General features: G+C 41.5%; 2 protein-coding genes across 2 annotated transcripts; one reads left to right on the top strand and one right to left on the bottom strand.

Annotated features, from left to right (window-relative positions):
• Positions 1-552: 552 nt before the first annotated feature.
• On the top strand, positions 553-5178 carry dnajc15 (DnaJ (Hsp40) homolog, subfamily C, member 15). The gene is made up of 6 exons (XM_038721036.1): positions 553-706; positions 2124-2175; positions 2364-2437; positions 2829-2905; positions 3023-3093; positions 3999-5178. The coding sequence occupies exons 1-6, from the start codon at positions 611-613 to the stop codon at positions 4067-4069; spliced, it is 441 nt and encodes a 146-aa protein (XP_038576964.1). The 5' UTR covers positions 553-610; the 3' UTR covers positions 4070-5178.
• A 472-nt stretch (positions 5179-5650) lies between these two features.
• Positions 5651-12940, bottom strand: sestd1 (SEC14 and spectrin domains 1; the record flags this gene model as incomplete). Its single annotated transcript, XM_038721035.1, is given in 10 exon segments — positions 5651-7053; positions 7702-7805; positions 8058-8249; positions 8739-8861; positions 8943-9024; positions 9330-9495; positions 9647-9761; positions 10175-10369; positions 11419-11541; positions 12783-12940. Coding segments are annotated over 10 exon segments (1529 nt in total), but the record flags the coding sequence as incomplete, so codon positions are not given.
• Positions 12941-13482: the final 542 nt, after the last annotated feature.

Genomic DNA, 13482 nt, shown 5'->3' with positions numbered 1-13482 from the left:
TGAAAATTGTCTAATTTACGGGTTTCAAGTTGATGGAGTGATGTTTCTGAAAGAGTCACACAAGATCACTGACAGTTGCAGTATTCTTGTTATTACCTAATGGCAATTATTTCAACCTTGGCCTTGGCTTGGTGATTTTAAAACACAACACACGTTTTCCTAACTCTAGTGACTGTTACAAAATGATGTAGTTTGAAGTAGCTTAGGCCTACTTTGATGGTGGCAACATTCTCAAGCATGAGGAATAAGTTTATTTTTGCCAGAAGCCTAAAATGAATGTAAAGTTGAGAGTTAGTTAATGTTTCCCAGGATCAAGAGTGGCTCTCCTTTTATCTTTAACCATTTGAGTGTTTGTTTGTTTTTTGTCTAAAATTTATTCTTGGTAGCATTGACGGATTATTTCCAGGTAATATTGTTGCCATCAAGAAACCAGATGGGAAAGGGAATTCAAAGTAAGCCAGTTATTGACATATTTGATACGAGTGTCAGAAGGCCTCAGGGATGTTGCAAAGTAGAAAGGAAGTTATTGGTAGTTTAATTTTATTTTGAAAGTTGTAGCCGGATGTGGTGTGTGTTACCACGACGACGTGACGTTCGTAGCTGAGGCAACATGGCGAACGGTGGAGTGACCGTAGATGACATGCGATATGCTGAATACACTCCTAAAACAACCGTGAGGAGCGACACGGACATAGACAGACGGCTGGTTAGTATCTGTTTTTACAGTGAAGTCATTTGTGGAGCCAGTCAAACTAAACCTGGCAGTTTTTTGTCCCTGTGTGATAGGTTCCTCAATGACCGCTAACGTTAATGTCACCGCTCTTGCATAAGCTGGTGAACTAACGTTAACTAACTAACGTTGACTAACTAGCTGAAGTCAGCACCGGGGTTTGGGTTTTGCTCTGACGCTGAACGGTGGTTCGATATCCTTTAGCTTTCTGGACAATATTTATTAACCGTTCAAGCCGCAGGAGACAGTTGACATAAACATAAATATTCACTGTAACGTTAACTAGCTGGTCTCGAGTGGGAAACCCAAAGACTAGCACTCTTCTTCTGAATTGACTGAAAGTCCACAGTAACCTTAGTAATTAATTAACTAACATGTATTACTTCATGATGTGTATTCAAATTGCAGGTACAACTTCAATGTCACGACTTCCTATGACACAGCACGTGTAAATACTCGGTTACTTCATGACATAACGTTACACACAGCAACAACAACACAAGGTGCCCGTCCTGCAGTCTACCAGCGTTGATAGATGTGTTTTTACTACTAATGATGTAAAAGAATGATGAGCTGACCTGGATGGAAAAGACTCGACAAAAATCTACTGTGACAGATAATTTGCTATTCTCATAGGGAAGCTTGGATATGTACATTTATGGGCTGTAGTTATTTATGTTATGGCACACATTCTGGAAAACTGGTTTAGTATTCATAATTTTGAAGTTTCTGCAAGACTGTACTTTATGGGGCTGCTCAATCGTCCTAAATGTAAAATTATACTTAGAACTTATTTGAAATAAGATAATCAGGAGTTAAACTAGTAAGTCAGTAAACACAAAGCATCAGTATGGTGCTTTGGGAACCGTTGAGGCCAAAATTGTGATGGCACTCTTCGACGTACAATGAAATGTGATGCTCGAGTACTTTGCTCTGTAAAATCGTCCCAAATTCTTGTAGTTCACATCTCAATCTTCACAATTAGAATCCTCCATTAGAAATTGTTCAAATACAAGTTTGAGGCTTTTAAGGCCATTCATTATATATCACAGTTTTGTTTATTTAATTTTTTATCCAATAATTTTTTGTCCAGTTTATTTAATTTAAGTATCCAATACATTGATGCAATGGGACTCCATCAGTTGACTTCCTTTTTATTAACGTAACATTTACTAAATTTTACTTTTCCACAGAGTACCTGAATTGGACAGCATCAAACAAATCACTGGCAAACAGATATCAAACAGTTTTTTAGTGGAGATTGGTTTGCTGATCTCTCCACAGTGGATCACATGGGGTATACTGTAGCTGCCACACATATCTTTGAGTAGCTGTGTTAGCTACACATCCAACCCAGTGTGGTAACTGCTGGATGTTTTGTTTTATGTTACAGGGAGGGACTCTGATTGCAGTCGGTCTTGGTGTGGCAGCTGCAGGGTTTGCAGGTAAGAGTAGTTTGATAATATTATCTGGATAAGCTTGTGCAGCAGTACTTTTACGGTTTGTTTACTATCACTCAGAATCCTAAAATTGTCGCTCTGCCTGCTTTCTCTTTAGCAAGCGAAATTTTCTTTACAGATTTTTCATTTGGACGTTTGCAAACTGTTTCATGTGTTTTGTGTTTAATCCACAGGCCGCTATGCATTCCACCTGTGGAAGCCTCTTGGACAAGTCTTCTCTGAAACTGTCAAGAAGATGCCAACATCAGTGAGTAATCAATTAACCTCCTATGCCTCTGTAGTAATGTTCATATCCAGTCCTGTTCTGCTGAATTTTACATTTCACTTTTCAGTTGTTTGATCTGTATCATTTGCAAATTTGTCTGCACCTTCTTATTATTATGCATCTGACTGTTAAGTGAGTTCATATCTGAAGCTTTTAAAATAGTATTGCTCTTTGGAATATTAATCAGGTCAAAGAATATTGGCTAGGTGTGAATATGGACGTGGCTTAAGGTTCATCCTGACTTGAGGCTGAACAACTGCAGCATTAAATGAACCCGAACTTAACTAGTAGTTGTAGATGGTTCAAAGAAACACTTGAGATATCATAGCTATAGCTTGAGAATCAAAGCTCTAATCCTTTTCTCTCACCACAGGGTTTCTCATCATATTACAAAGGAGGTTTTGAGCAGAAGATGTCCAAACGAGAGGCCAGCCTCGTTCTTGGTATCAGGTAATAAGATGTGTTGTAGTTAATATTTCTGTATTAAGTACAGTCCTTTAGTGTGTGTCTGTGCTCAGAGGAAAGTTACGATTGCTCACATGGATGTACTTTTTGTGTCATGTCCAGTCCAACCAGCACTAAGGCCAAGGTACGTGAGGCTCATCGGAGGATCATGGTCCTGAACCATCCAGATAAAGGTAAGGCAAAAGTCAGATGTCAAGAACAGTGTTTCTCAAAGTGTGGTTCTTGTGGGGGAGATAATATCCATGAGGAACACAATGTCAGAATGTAAGAGTGTTTTAGTCGCAGGTTTCTACACTTTCTGTAATAAAAACTTCCTAAAGCAAAAAATCCTATCAGATGTGCAACCCTGGGACAAAGTATTATCAAATGGGGGTCCGTGGTCTAATTTGTGTCAGTATAGGGGTCCTTGATGTGAAAAAGTTTGAGAACCACCGGTCTAGAATGTGTAAACTGTCAATCACAGAAAATCCATTTGTCGCAGTATGTTTAGTTTTTTAGTAAATAATATGACAGATGGAAGTTGGCTATAGTAGCAGTCTTGAGTTACAACAATCACATAAACTGTGACCTGTACACATACTGAATATACATTCTGACCTGTCTGTACTGTAAAAACAATATGTTTTACATCAGAAGATCACATAATACAAAGTAACACCCATTATCCCCAAACAATTTACTGTGCACGTAACAAGAAACAAAACAGTGTGTAGCCTAGGCTTGGTACCAGAAGGAGACATATCATCAAAGAGCAGGTAAAGGTAATGAAATTTTGCATTTATTGTTTTTTTAATGGTTTATGCCCAACTCCTCATTTGAGCACTGACACTGTTGGGGAAACCCCATGCCCTATCCCCCCGTCACCCAGCCCTTACCACAAAGCTTGTGAATGGTGAAGTTATCACTTCACATAGTGAAATGTGCCACAAGTTGGGCGATGGTTCCTATAGAACTCAGTATTAATTTTAAATCCATCCATCGTCAACCGCTTATCCTGCGTACAGGGTCACGGGATTAATATTAAATGACGTTTGAAAATTGTGTCAAAGGACTAAAACTCGTGTTTGCGTGTGCGCAGGTGGGTCACCGTATCTCGCCGCCAAGATCAACGAGGCCAAAGACCTTTTGGACAAAGAGTCCCGGCGATGACCTGCACTGTTAACGAACATTTTAAAGATGTCTATCACCTCGTGCATCATCTCCTCTCTGTAGCTCTGCTACATAGACATCATCACCACACCAGTGAATCCATTCAAGCTCCTGGATGAATTGAAGAACAAAAATTATACTTTCATGACAGTTTAACAAGATTACTTAACTTATCATTGACTTAATTTGTCATCATATAAATTTGTATTTCAACCAAGAGTGAAGATTTCCTTGAAATGGCAAATGACTGAACAGTCAGGGGTGGGTTAAGTTGCAGTGTCGCCCTCTAGTGGTAGCTGTTCCACATCGAGTGCTTCTGCTGGGTTCATGACTTGCTGTGTAAAAATGAGTGTACAGATGTCAGTATATATGGTATCGTGTAATGATGTATTCTATTTAAAGATCAGTAGAATAATAAATTTAAATATTTCCATGATTAAATAGGGAATGTGGAAGTGGTTAAAAACCTACCTACATAAACCAGGTTTATTAAATAAAGCTTTTTAACACTGAAAAAAAACCCATTTGTCTCTGTATTTGGCAAAAGTGTTTCTTTCTTCTCATCATTACAAATAACCCCAGCCATGCCTTGCTGAGGAAGCTGTTCGTGCTTTTAGTCTGTTTCTGATGTCAGTTTTAGAGTTAAAACACAAGGTGCTCTACCTGCAGTAGCAGACTGACTGTGAGCAGATCTTAGTGTTTCAGTCTTCTGGGCTGCATCTAACTTCTCTCTATTCAAGAGCTACTTCTAGGCCTTTGGACCAAAAAATTGGGAGTCCTAATGTTGGGACTGATGTGTTACTCTGAAATTTTGTTCAGAGGTACTTATAGTCTTAATAGGTTTTTTTATGTTTCTGAAACCCTTACCCTGATTATGGAAAAAGGTATCTTGTATACATGACATTTAAAATATCTGAATATAGCAGAAAGATTGTAACATGCTTATTTAAGTGCATTTAAACACACTGAGTAAACTGGTAACTCAGTGATGCTCTGTCAGGCAGCCATTTTCGATATGTTTTGTAATTACTCTGTTGTATGTTAATCTTTGTAGCTGTGTTTCCTTTAAAAGGGAAAAAGCAGATAAATAAACCCATCATAGACAGCAACTTCAAAACTCTTCTTTATTAAGAGGATGATGTCTTACTGATGTCATTATAGATGCCATTTGAAGGAAAAGACAAAAAGCAAGATGTAGTATTTAGCGGCTATACTTACAGCAGCAGGTAATGGTCAAATATACCAACCAAATACAGCAAGGTTTGCTTGGGAAAAAAATAAACAAGGAATCCATCTTGTTCTGATGTTACCATGTTGGCAAATGACCACCAATCTCAGGGCTCTCAGAGGTCACCTCAGTCCATGTGGTCAGTCTGGACCAGAGAAAGCAGCCCTGGTCTGATATCCATCATGAAGGCAGAGGCTTTGTTTAGAGCAGCGAAGTGGTCGGAGCACATAAACATCATGGATCCCTTAATTCTACAACTGTGTTGACTAAAAGTCCCACAGACCATTTCAACGTCCAATCAGTGGGCTTGAAGTCGCACTGAAATTAAAATAAATTTTTGTCTTTCCTTAGTGTGTGTTTCCACTTGTGTATTTATTTGGTCAAATCTGTAAAATTCCCAAATTAGGACAGATAATTTGTGTACAAACTGTAGTAATTCACGCTCTCAAAATATTACATATTTTGCCTTCTCCCTTCATGTAGATGGCAGCATTTGCCTTTGGTGCGGTGCATTCAGTCAGCCGGAGGTTTGAAAAAGACGGCAAAGACATTTATGAAATGCTCCAAACCTAGGACAATAACAGCCGCAGTATCAAAGTGATTAACAGTCAGTAAACCTGGAAAATACGCTTTTAAGGGATCTCGAAGATAAAACTATGTCCAGTTTAACAGAAAACCTGATGTACATCCACATTTCTCAGTCCAAGATAAAAATAAAACTGTATTACTTACAAGGGAACCATAGTGAGAGTGTGAAGAGTACACACAAGACAAAAATATGGCATAACTGCACATATACCACCTTTGTATATAGCAGGTCGAACACAGCGCTGAGTGTGTGTCTGGCAATGACTCAGCAGGAGTCAAAATAACATGAACGAAAAGTAACATCTAGTGGGTAGCTGGAGGAGGCACAGACAGAAACCTTGGTAAACATGATAGCACCATGGAAACTCCGCCCACTTAGTAGAACAAGTGGCATGCTGGGAAAGAGGTGGCGGTGTTAGGTGTACATTAGGAGTATTCTTATCCAAACAAATAATTTTACAGTTGATGGTCATCAACACAGATCATCCAGAGACATGAATATTAATTATTCCATTAAATACTTCCATTATTTTACATTTACGATCCAGTGGGTGAGATTTGAATGGAAATCTGCGGGATCACTTAACAGCTCACAGGGCGCTCCAGTCCTCCAAAAATTGGTAAAGCTTTCACCGTGTGAAAGAACTATGGATAGATTACAACCAACATGTTTGTTCTCTTTCAGGATAAGCAGTGAGGCTGATGGAAAATGTCGTCTTTATGTAAAGAAATACCATCAGGAAGAAAAATCTACTGCCGCAGTGAGACACAAGCTACCAAACGATGACTTTCGTGGCTTGGGGAGAACAAGTCAGAGGCTTCGGTGGAAATCAATCAGCAGCCCTTCGTTAACGAGCTTCATTAAGGCTGCTCTGGTTAAACGTCATCAGCAAGCCATTAGCAGTCCTGCGTAGCCCTCTCTAAGTCTTCCTCCTGCTGCTGCTCCGCCTCCTCCTCTTCCTCCTCATCTTGCTCCTCTTTCTCGCTCAGTTCCTCTCCAATCACATCTAGCCGTGCCTCCTGCCTGTTTAGCACCTCGTCCTCCTCCTCGTGATGGACCCCCGCCTCCTGCAGCTGCAGCCGTCGCTCCTCCACCAGCAGGAGGCGCTCTCTGACAGCCTCCGCTGCAGCTGCCGTGTCGCTGGGACTCCCGAAGTACTGCTCGCTCCTGGAACAACAACACTTTGACTTAGGAATTTTTGATAATATGAAGTGCGCGTGTTTTTGGTTGCACTTCCAATAATCACAGAAACCTGTCAGAGGGGTATGACATGCAACAAAAGGTGCAACGGTTGGAAATGAACTAGGGGTGTTACAGTTATGTGGCATGCGTTATAACAGGTGTCTTTCAACCCAATGTTGCCCATTCAACCCACTAATTTACAGTTTTCGTTTACTCTCGCCACTCTCATAGCAGCTGTTTTCTGTTATACAGCTAGAAACCCACTGTGCGCTACCTGCTCAGCTCCAAGATGAACATAGTAGAACATTTAGCAGCTACAGAGCCAAGCATTTCCCTCAGCAGTTTTTAGAAACCAAAAACAAAGCTACAAGAAAGTGAATATTGGTTTCATACTTGTCAGGCCACCAGACACACAAGTCCAGATGAATGCTAATGATGCCCGGTTTGTCTGCTGGATGCGTAAATAGGCAACTGCTTGCTAACAAGTTTGACATCAACTGAATAAGGTAATGATATGTCAGTCTTGTGTTCACAGCTAAAGGACAGGATTGGGGGCTAGGCATGTAGCGTAAGTCTCCAGGGAAAGCACATCATTGCAATGTCCCCCAAAGTGACAAAAACAGATTTGTGTACCCGTCAGGAAAGATAACAGGCATGGTCAGTTTGTCCAGCAGAGTTTTTCCTGAAGAGTCAACTTCATCCAGAGAATCTGGGTCCACACATTCCTGCTGTAACACCTGAAACACAGCAACAACACACGTACAGTACTGAAGTTAAATCTGTACTTTAAACGCCCATGTGGCAAGGGCTGTGATTTTGTCAGCTGCTTCTACAAGTGCACCAACTGAGCCATTGTTAATTTCTACCCAACATCAGCTGATCCTATCGGCCCGCTGATGCACAGATTAAGCTCTAGTCTCCACACCCACGAACTGCTACTGCTGCAACACCTGACAAATACTACAGTGAGGTCTCTCAGCTTGTCTTACCCTCTCGGCAGCGGTGTGGAAGCTCAGAGCCAGCTCCAGTCTCTGTTGTCTCTCCTCACTGCTGACGCTGAACTGTTTCCAGACTCGGTTGAGTCTTGGCAGAGTGTCTCCAGACGAGCGTGTCGTACAGCGCAGAGACTGACAGAGGACGACGGTCGCCTGCAGCAACTGACGGCCGTAATCATAGGTGCTCTTAAGGAAAAGACAGAATTTTTTTGTCAATCTTCATCTCAAGTTGACAGTCTTCACTCTATGGCATAGCATGTCAGACACGTTGGTACAAACTTAAATGTCTAATTATTGGAAGGAGTGCCATGAAATCTTTAGGGCATCCTCCTTTTCTCTAGTTTAACTTAGCCAATACTTTGATTTCAAAACTAATCAGCCTAAACTGTAATTTGTGTTTAGTGCTCAATAGCAAATGTACTAAGATGGTGAACATGGCAAACGTCAGCATGTCATTCTTAGCATGTCAACACGCTGGTGTTAGCATTTAGCACCTCCGTACCAACAGTAAGTAAAGCCTCACAGAGCCAAAACTAGACCATAATAAGCTATAGGAGGCTCAGATAACAAAATAAAACTATTTGTTAAATAAAACTACTATTTAAAGCTGCTCTAATCAATATTTTTACATTAACAATAGATAAAATGGCTACTATTAGTCAGAAAGTGTCTCACCTGAGCGACATCCACAAACTTCCTGTGTTTGTCCAACATTGTCCTCGTCTCCTGAGACTCGTCGCCCAGTCTAACGTGAGTCTTCAACAGGGCGTCCAACAGCTCGCCAAGCCACTCTACTGCCTGAACACACACAGCTCAAAATGTTATCAATACAGGAATGTTGTTGAATGTTGTTGTATGTGTTGTTCTTGCGCGTCCTACCTGTAAAGCGTCTTCTTCACATTTGAACAGTTGAACCATCTGCAGCATCTTCAGCCTCCTCACGTCCACCATGTCTTCACACCTGCAGCACAGGACAGAACAAAACGATATACTACTGATTCATCTATTTTTTGAGTCTCACTCAAAGTGAAAGTTTGTCCTGAGGTTGGCACTAGAAGAAAGGCCACGGGGTCAAAATCTAAACAGTTCATCCTCTGAGGATCAGGAATGAGATCCTAACATTGAAAATCTGACCAGTGGTTGTAGACTAGTACTTAATCTGTTTCATTCCAGAGTGACCAGAACAACATTAGCATCTTTAGCCGTGTGGCAAGGCATCGCTGCTAAACTCTGCTGTTATAAGAAATAGAAGAAGAAGAAAGTTACCTCTGCTTGCGGAGCTGCATCTCCTCCATCACAGCCTGGATGTGCTGAACGTTCTCCTGTTGTTCTCCAGCTGGACTCTCCGTTTCCTCCAGAGACCAGGAAGGCTGCGTGCACATCTGCTCCAGCAACAGCGCCCCCTTCTGACGTAGAGAAGCAAGACCTGCCTCTGTACGGAGGGGAGACAGTTCAACTTTTCTGCACCAATCATTTAGCAATGTGTTACTGTTTGGGTCTAAAAGATGTAAATGTACAAACATAAACACAAGAAAACCCACAAAAAGATGTTATTATATAAATTTATCATTCAAAGCACGAACCGACAGTCTGCAGCTTCTCCTCCAACAGCTTGAGGTTTTGCTGAATGGAGGCTCCATCAGCTGGAGCCACATCAGCACAGAGCATGCCCAGCAGACCGTCCAACTGCTGGGACAACTGAAGAGAAAGACACAGAGCTTTGATTCATGGCCACTTGCCCAGATTTTGGCTTCATCCTGGAATCTTCTGGCTTTAGTTTGTGAACAGTGCATGGAATGTGACCCAGGACTGTAGAGCTCTGCAGTGGTTGATTAAAATTGCACAGAACATCGTTGGTACCCATCTACCGAGCATCAGTGATATCGGTGAGGTGAGGTGCCTGCACAGAGCCCGCAGGATACTAAAAGACTATACCCACCCAGCCACAGCCTGTTCACCCTGCTGCAGTCTGGCAACCAGTATAGAAGAATCAGCTGTGTGACTCCTCAACTCCACCTCATCCTTGTTGTCCATCCATGTAGTTTTATATTTTTTCTTTTTTGATAAGCAAGGCTAGGTACAGACTGTGTATGTGTGTATGTGTGCGTTACCTCCTGTGTGGTGCTGTGGAAGCCCTGTGCGGCCTGCAGGACGTTCTGTCGGCCTTCCAGCTGAGCCGCCTGTTGGTAGCAGACGTCGCTCAGCTGCTGCTGCAGCGCCTTCAGCTCCACAACTTCTTCCTCCTCCCCGGCACTGAGCAAGGCAGCGATCTGCTGGTTCAACTCCACGTACACCGCAAACCACTCCTGTACAAACACACATATAGACAGACACAGAATCAGCCTGAGCTCACATTCACCAGTGTAACCCATACATCCCAACATCTATACTCTGTAACTATAGTTTTTAGTTACACCAAGCTAAAACTAAAACACTCTAATACATTACCCCTACAATAAATGCTTCCTTCAAGAAGGATATAATGTTCTGTTTTTAAAAAAAAATGCTACATATTCTGTGAAATGTAATTTTCATATGACACAGAAACTGAGAGAGCAGTTGCTGGGAGCAGTTATTTTAAGAGAAACGTCTAACATATTAGGATATACATTTATTGAATTTCTTTGACTGATACAACTCTCGTGCTTGTGCGTTAAATATGAAGCTGAAGTCAGGAAACAGTTAGCTTAGCATAAAGACTGAAAACAGCAGTAATTAACATTCTGTGTGTCGTTTTGTTTGATGTGAGTTTTGACTATGTCACTTTTCCCAGCCAGAAATGGTAGTGGCCATAACCCTTGTCATATCTCCACAGATTCCTCAATAGAGATCTAACATACTAATTACTATGAATTTGAGATGTTGGTAGGCTGATTTTGTTTCCTTTGGACAGAACCAGACTAGCTGTTTCCAGTGTTATGCTAATCTAATCTAATCTAGCTAAGGCTGTAGCAACAGATATGAAACTGGTATCAATGTTCTCATCTAACTTTCTGCAAGAAAGACAAGAAGTGTATAAAGGATGCCAAACCATTCTTTTAATGTTTGTCATGTCAGTTTAAGAGTTTTTATTTCTGTGGCTTAACATGAATTAACATGTGCAGACGATGAGTTGTCTGTACTGTACCCACTACTGTGTGTGAAGCTCTGAGTCTCAGTTACTGCAGTGATCACACCATGAAAGTGTCAGATGAAATTCATTGAGATTGAATGACAGTGAATTTATTTATGCAACATTCTTCTGACCTTTTTGCGACTACAGACAGATCTCTTTGTAACCCCAAATCTGATTAATCCATTTGACCTTGGTGTGTGTCGGTGTGCGTATGTGTGTGTGTTCAATGTGCTGCATTACACTGTGCTGGCTCTCGATCTCCTCGTGTTTCTGCTGCAGGGCCTGAGCAGCTCGAATCGAGTCTCCGATTGCCTGCTGAGTCTTCAACAGCTCTGATCCTGGACCCTGCAGCCAGGTGACCACCTGAGAGAAAGAGAGAAAATGCTAAATACAGACTTGTGATCTTCTAGGGAGGGAGAAGTGAGAGGAAGTGTGAGGAGCTGGTTCTGGAGGTAAAAGTCCCATAGACAATGTCAACTGAGACACATCTGAAGCACTTGCAAACTGCATGGACATGAAACTCTTCTGGTTGAATCATTAGTACAAACAAGGAGTTGTTAGAAAATATCTGGCTTTCATCTGACAGTCCATAGTACATGCCGTGTATAAACAAATGTAAGATGAGAGATTAACTACAATTCCCAAAGTGCATTTCTTAAGAAACATCCAATCACAAAGCTTAAAATTATGTTACATGCACCGTTAACAGCAGGTAAAAGCTATGACCAGTAGCAGTTAAATGTAATTCAGCCATAATTCATATTATTTACACTTGTGCTTTTCCTACTGGCACATGTCAAAATGTCTGCAGTGAAAAGGGGCCATTGGGAGACATATTGTGGATTGTGCAGATCTCCTTCAGTCTCAGTAAGTCTCTGAGATGCAGTGCAGCAGAGCGACCAGCAGGGGGCTTCAGGCTCTACTTGTCTCTCTGTGAAGGAGTTCACATACTTTCCATGTAGCATGTGAACTTCTGTATTTCTTAAATACATATGTTGTATTAAAATCACTTCTTAAAATAATTTTCTTTGATATACTTTGGCAACACAAATATATATATTGGTTACAGTAAAACTGTAACGCCACCTTTAAATTTTTTTTGTGTGTATATTACGTGTATATTGTGTGTGTATATACACACATTTATGTCTTACAAAATAAAATCATATACAGCAATTATGATGCTCACCATAGTACTATACAGTAACATCTGGAACTGTCTATCCAGATGTGAGTTCCAGTATCATGATTTAATTGTATTTATCAGGTCAGTGATGCCTTAAAGTACAAACACACACAGTTTGATCCAGAACTAGGCCAACCACCCCCCCCCCCCCCCACAAATCCTCCAGGCTAGCGACCGACATGCGCCGGTTACCATGGCAACCCCAGGCTCATCTCCAAGACAGTGGTGTTACCCATCAGCCCCTGCAGTAGAGTCAGTAGAGTCAGTAGAGTCTATTTCTACTGACACCGATTCTGAGAGTCAGAGGTAAAAAACTACCATCATGGTGTGTGTGTGTGTGTGTGTGTGTGTGTGTGTGTGTGTGTGTGTGTGTGTGTGTGTGTGTGTGTGTGCGTGCGTGTGCGTGTGCAAGTGTTACCTGCATGACCTTGGCATGGATCTCGTCTAGCTGGGTGCGTTTGTTTCGCTGCCTGCAGAGCTCCTGGTACCTGGTATACTGCTCCCTGAGCGAGTCCAGCAGCTTCATCACCTGAGGTTGAGCCAGCAGCTCCTCCTCCATGGGACACCAGGCTGGACCTGGGGGTCAGAGGTCAGAGCTAAAGCTTACAGGTCTCAGGTAAAAAGTCATTATCCATACCAGTTGATGATCCATGTAGAAGTGGAAAACAGTTCTTGTATTGCAGATAAGAAGTAGTTAGTTCTAGTATTGTAAATATGATATGGAAAAATGTAAGATCAGACTATTATTTACTTAGCTCACATATTCGTTTGTATTTTCAAACAGAACGTTGTCACATTAAACTTAAGAAAAGACTCTGGCAAACGCCCTCTCAGGTAACAAGTTTGGCTGGCGTTGCTGCAGTGTAAACTTTCCCAAATCTAATACGGCATGACAGAGCCACTAAGGTTAGCCTAAATTGGGATACGACAGTATCCAGGACCGGCTTCCACACAGTGGGGGAATATTACACAGTGGATGTGCTGGACGACTTTTGTTTGTGAGGACAAAGATGTAGTAACAGATGTCACTGTGGATTGACTCTTTGGTCATGCTTATGCTCCGCTGACGTTTCATGTTACATTACTTGGTATCTTTATACAGTTCCTAAAACTCTAGC

The sequence above is a fragment of the Micropterus salmoides genome, unplaced genomic scaffold, assembly GCF_014851395.1.
Source record: "Micropterus salmoides isolate LMB-PRFRI ecotype aquatic unplaced genomic scaffold, ASM1485139v1 Ms_hic_scaffold_15, whole genome shotgun sequence".
Classification (NCBI taxonomy): domain Eukaryota; kingdom Metazoa; phylum Chordata; class Actinopteri; order Centrarchiformes; family Centrarchidae; genus Micropterus; species Micropterus salmoides.
This window is presented reverse-complemented; position numbering and strand designations above follow the sequence as displayed.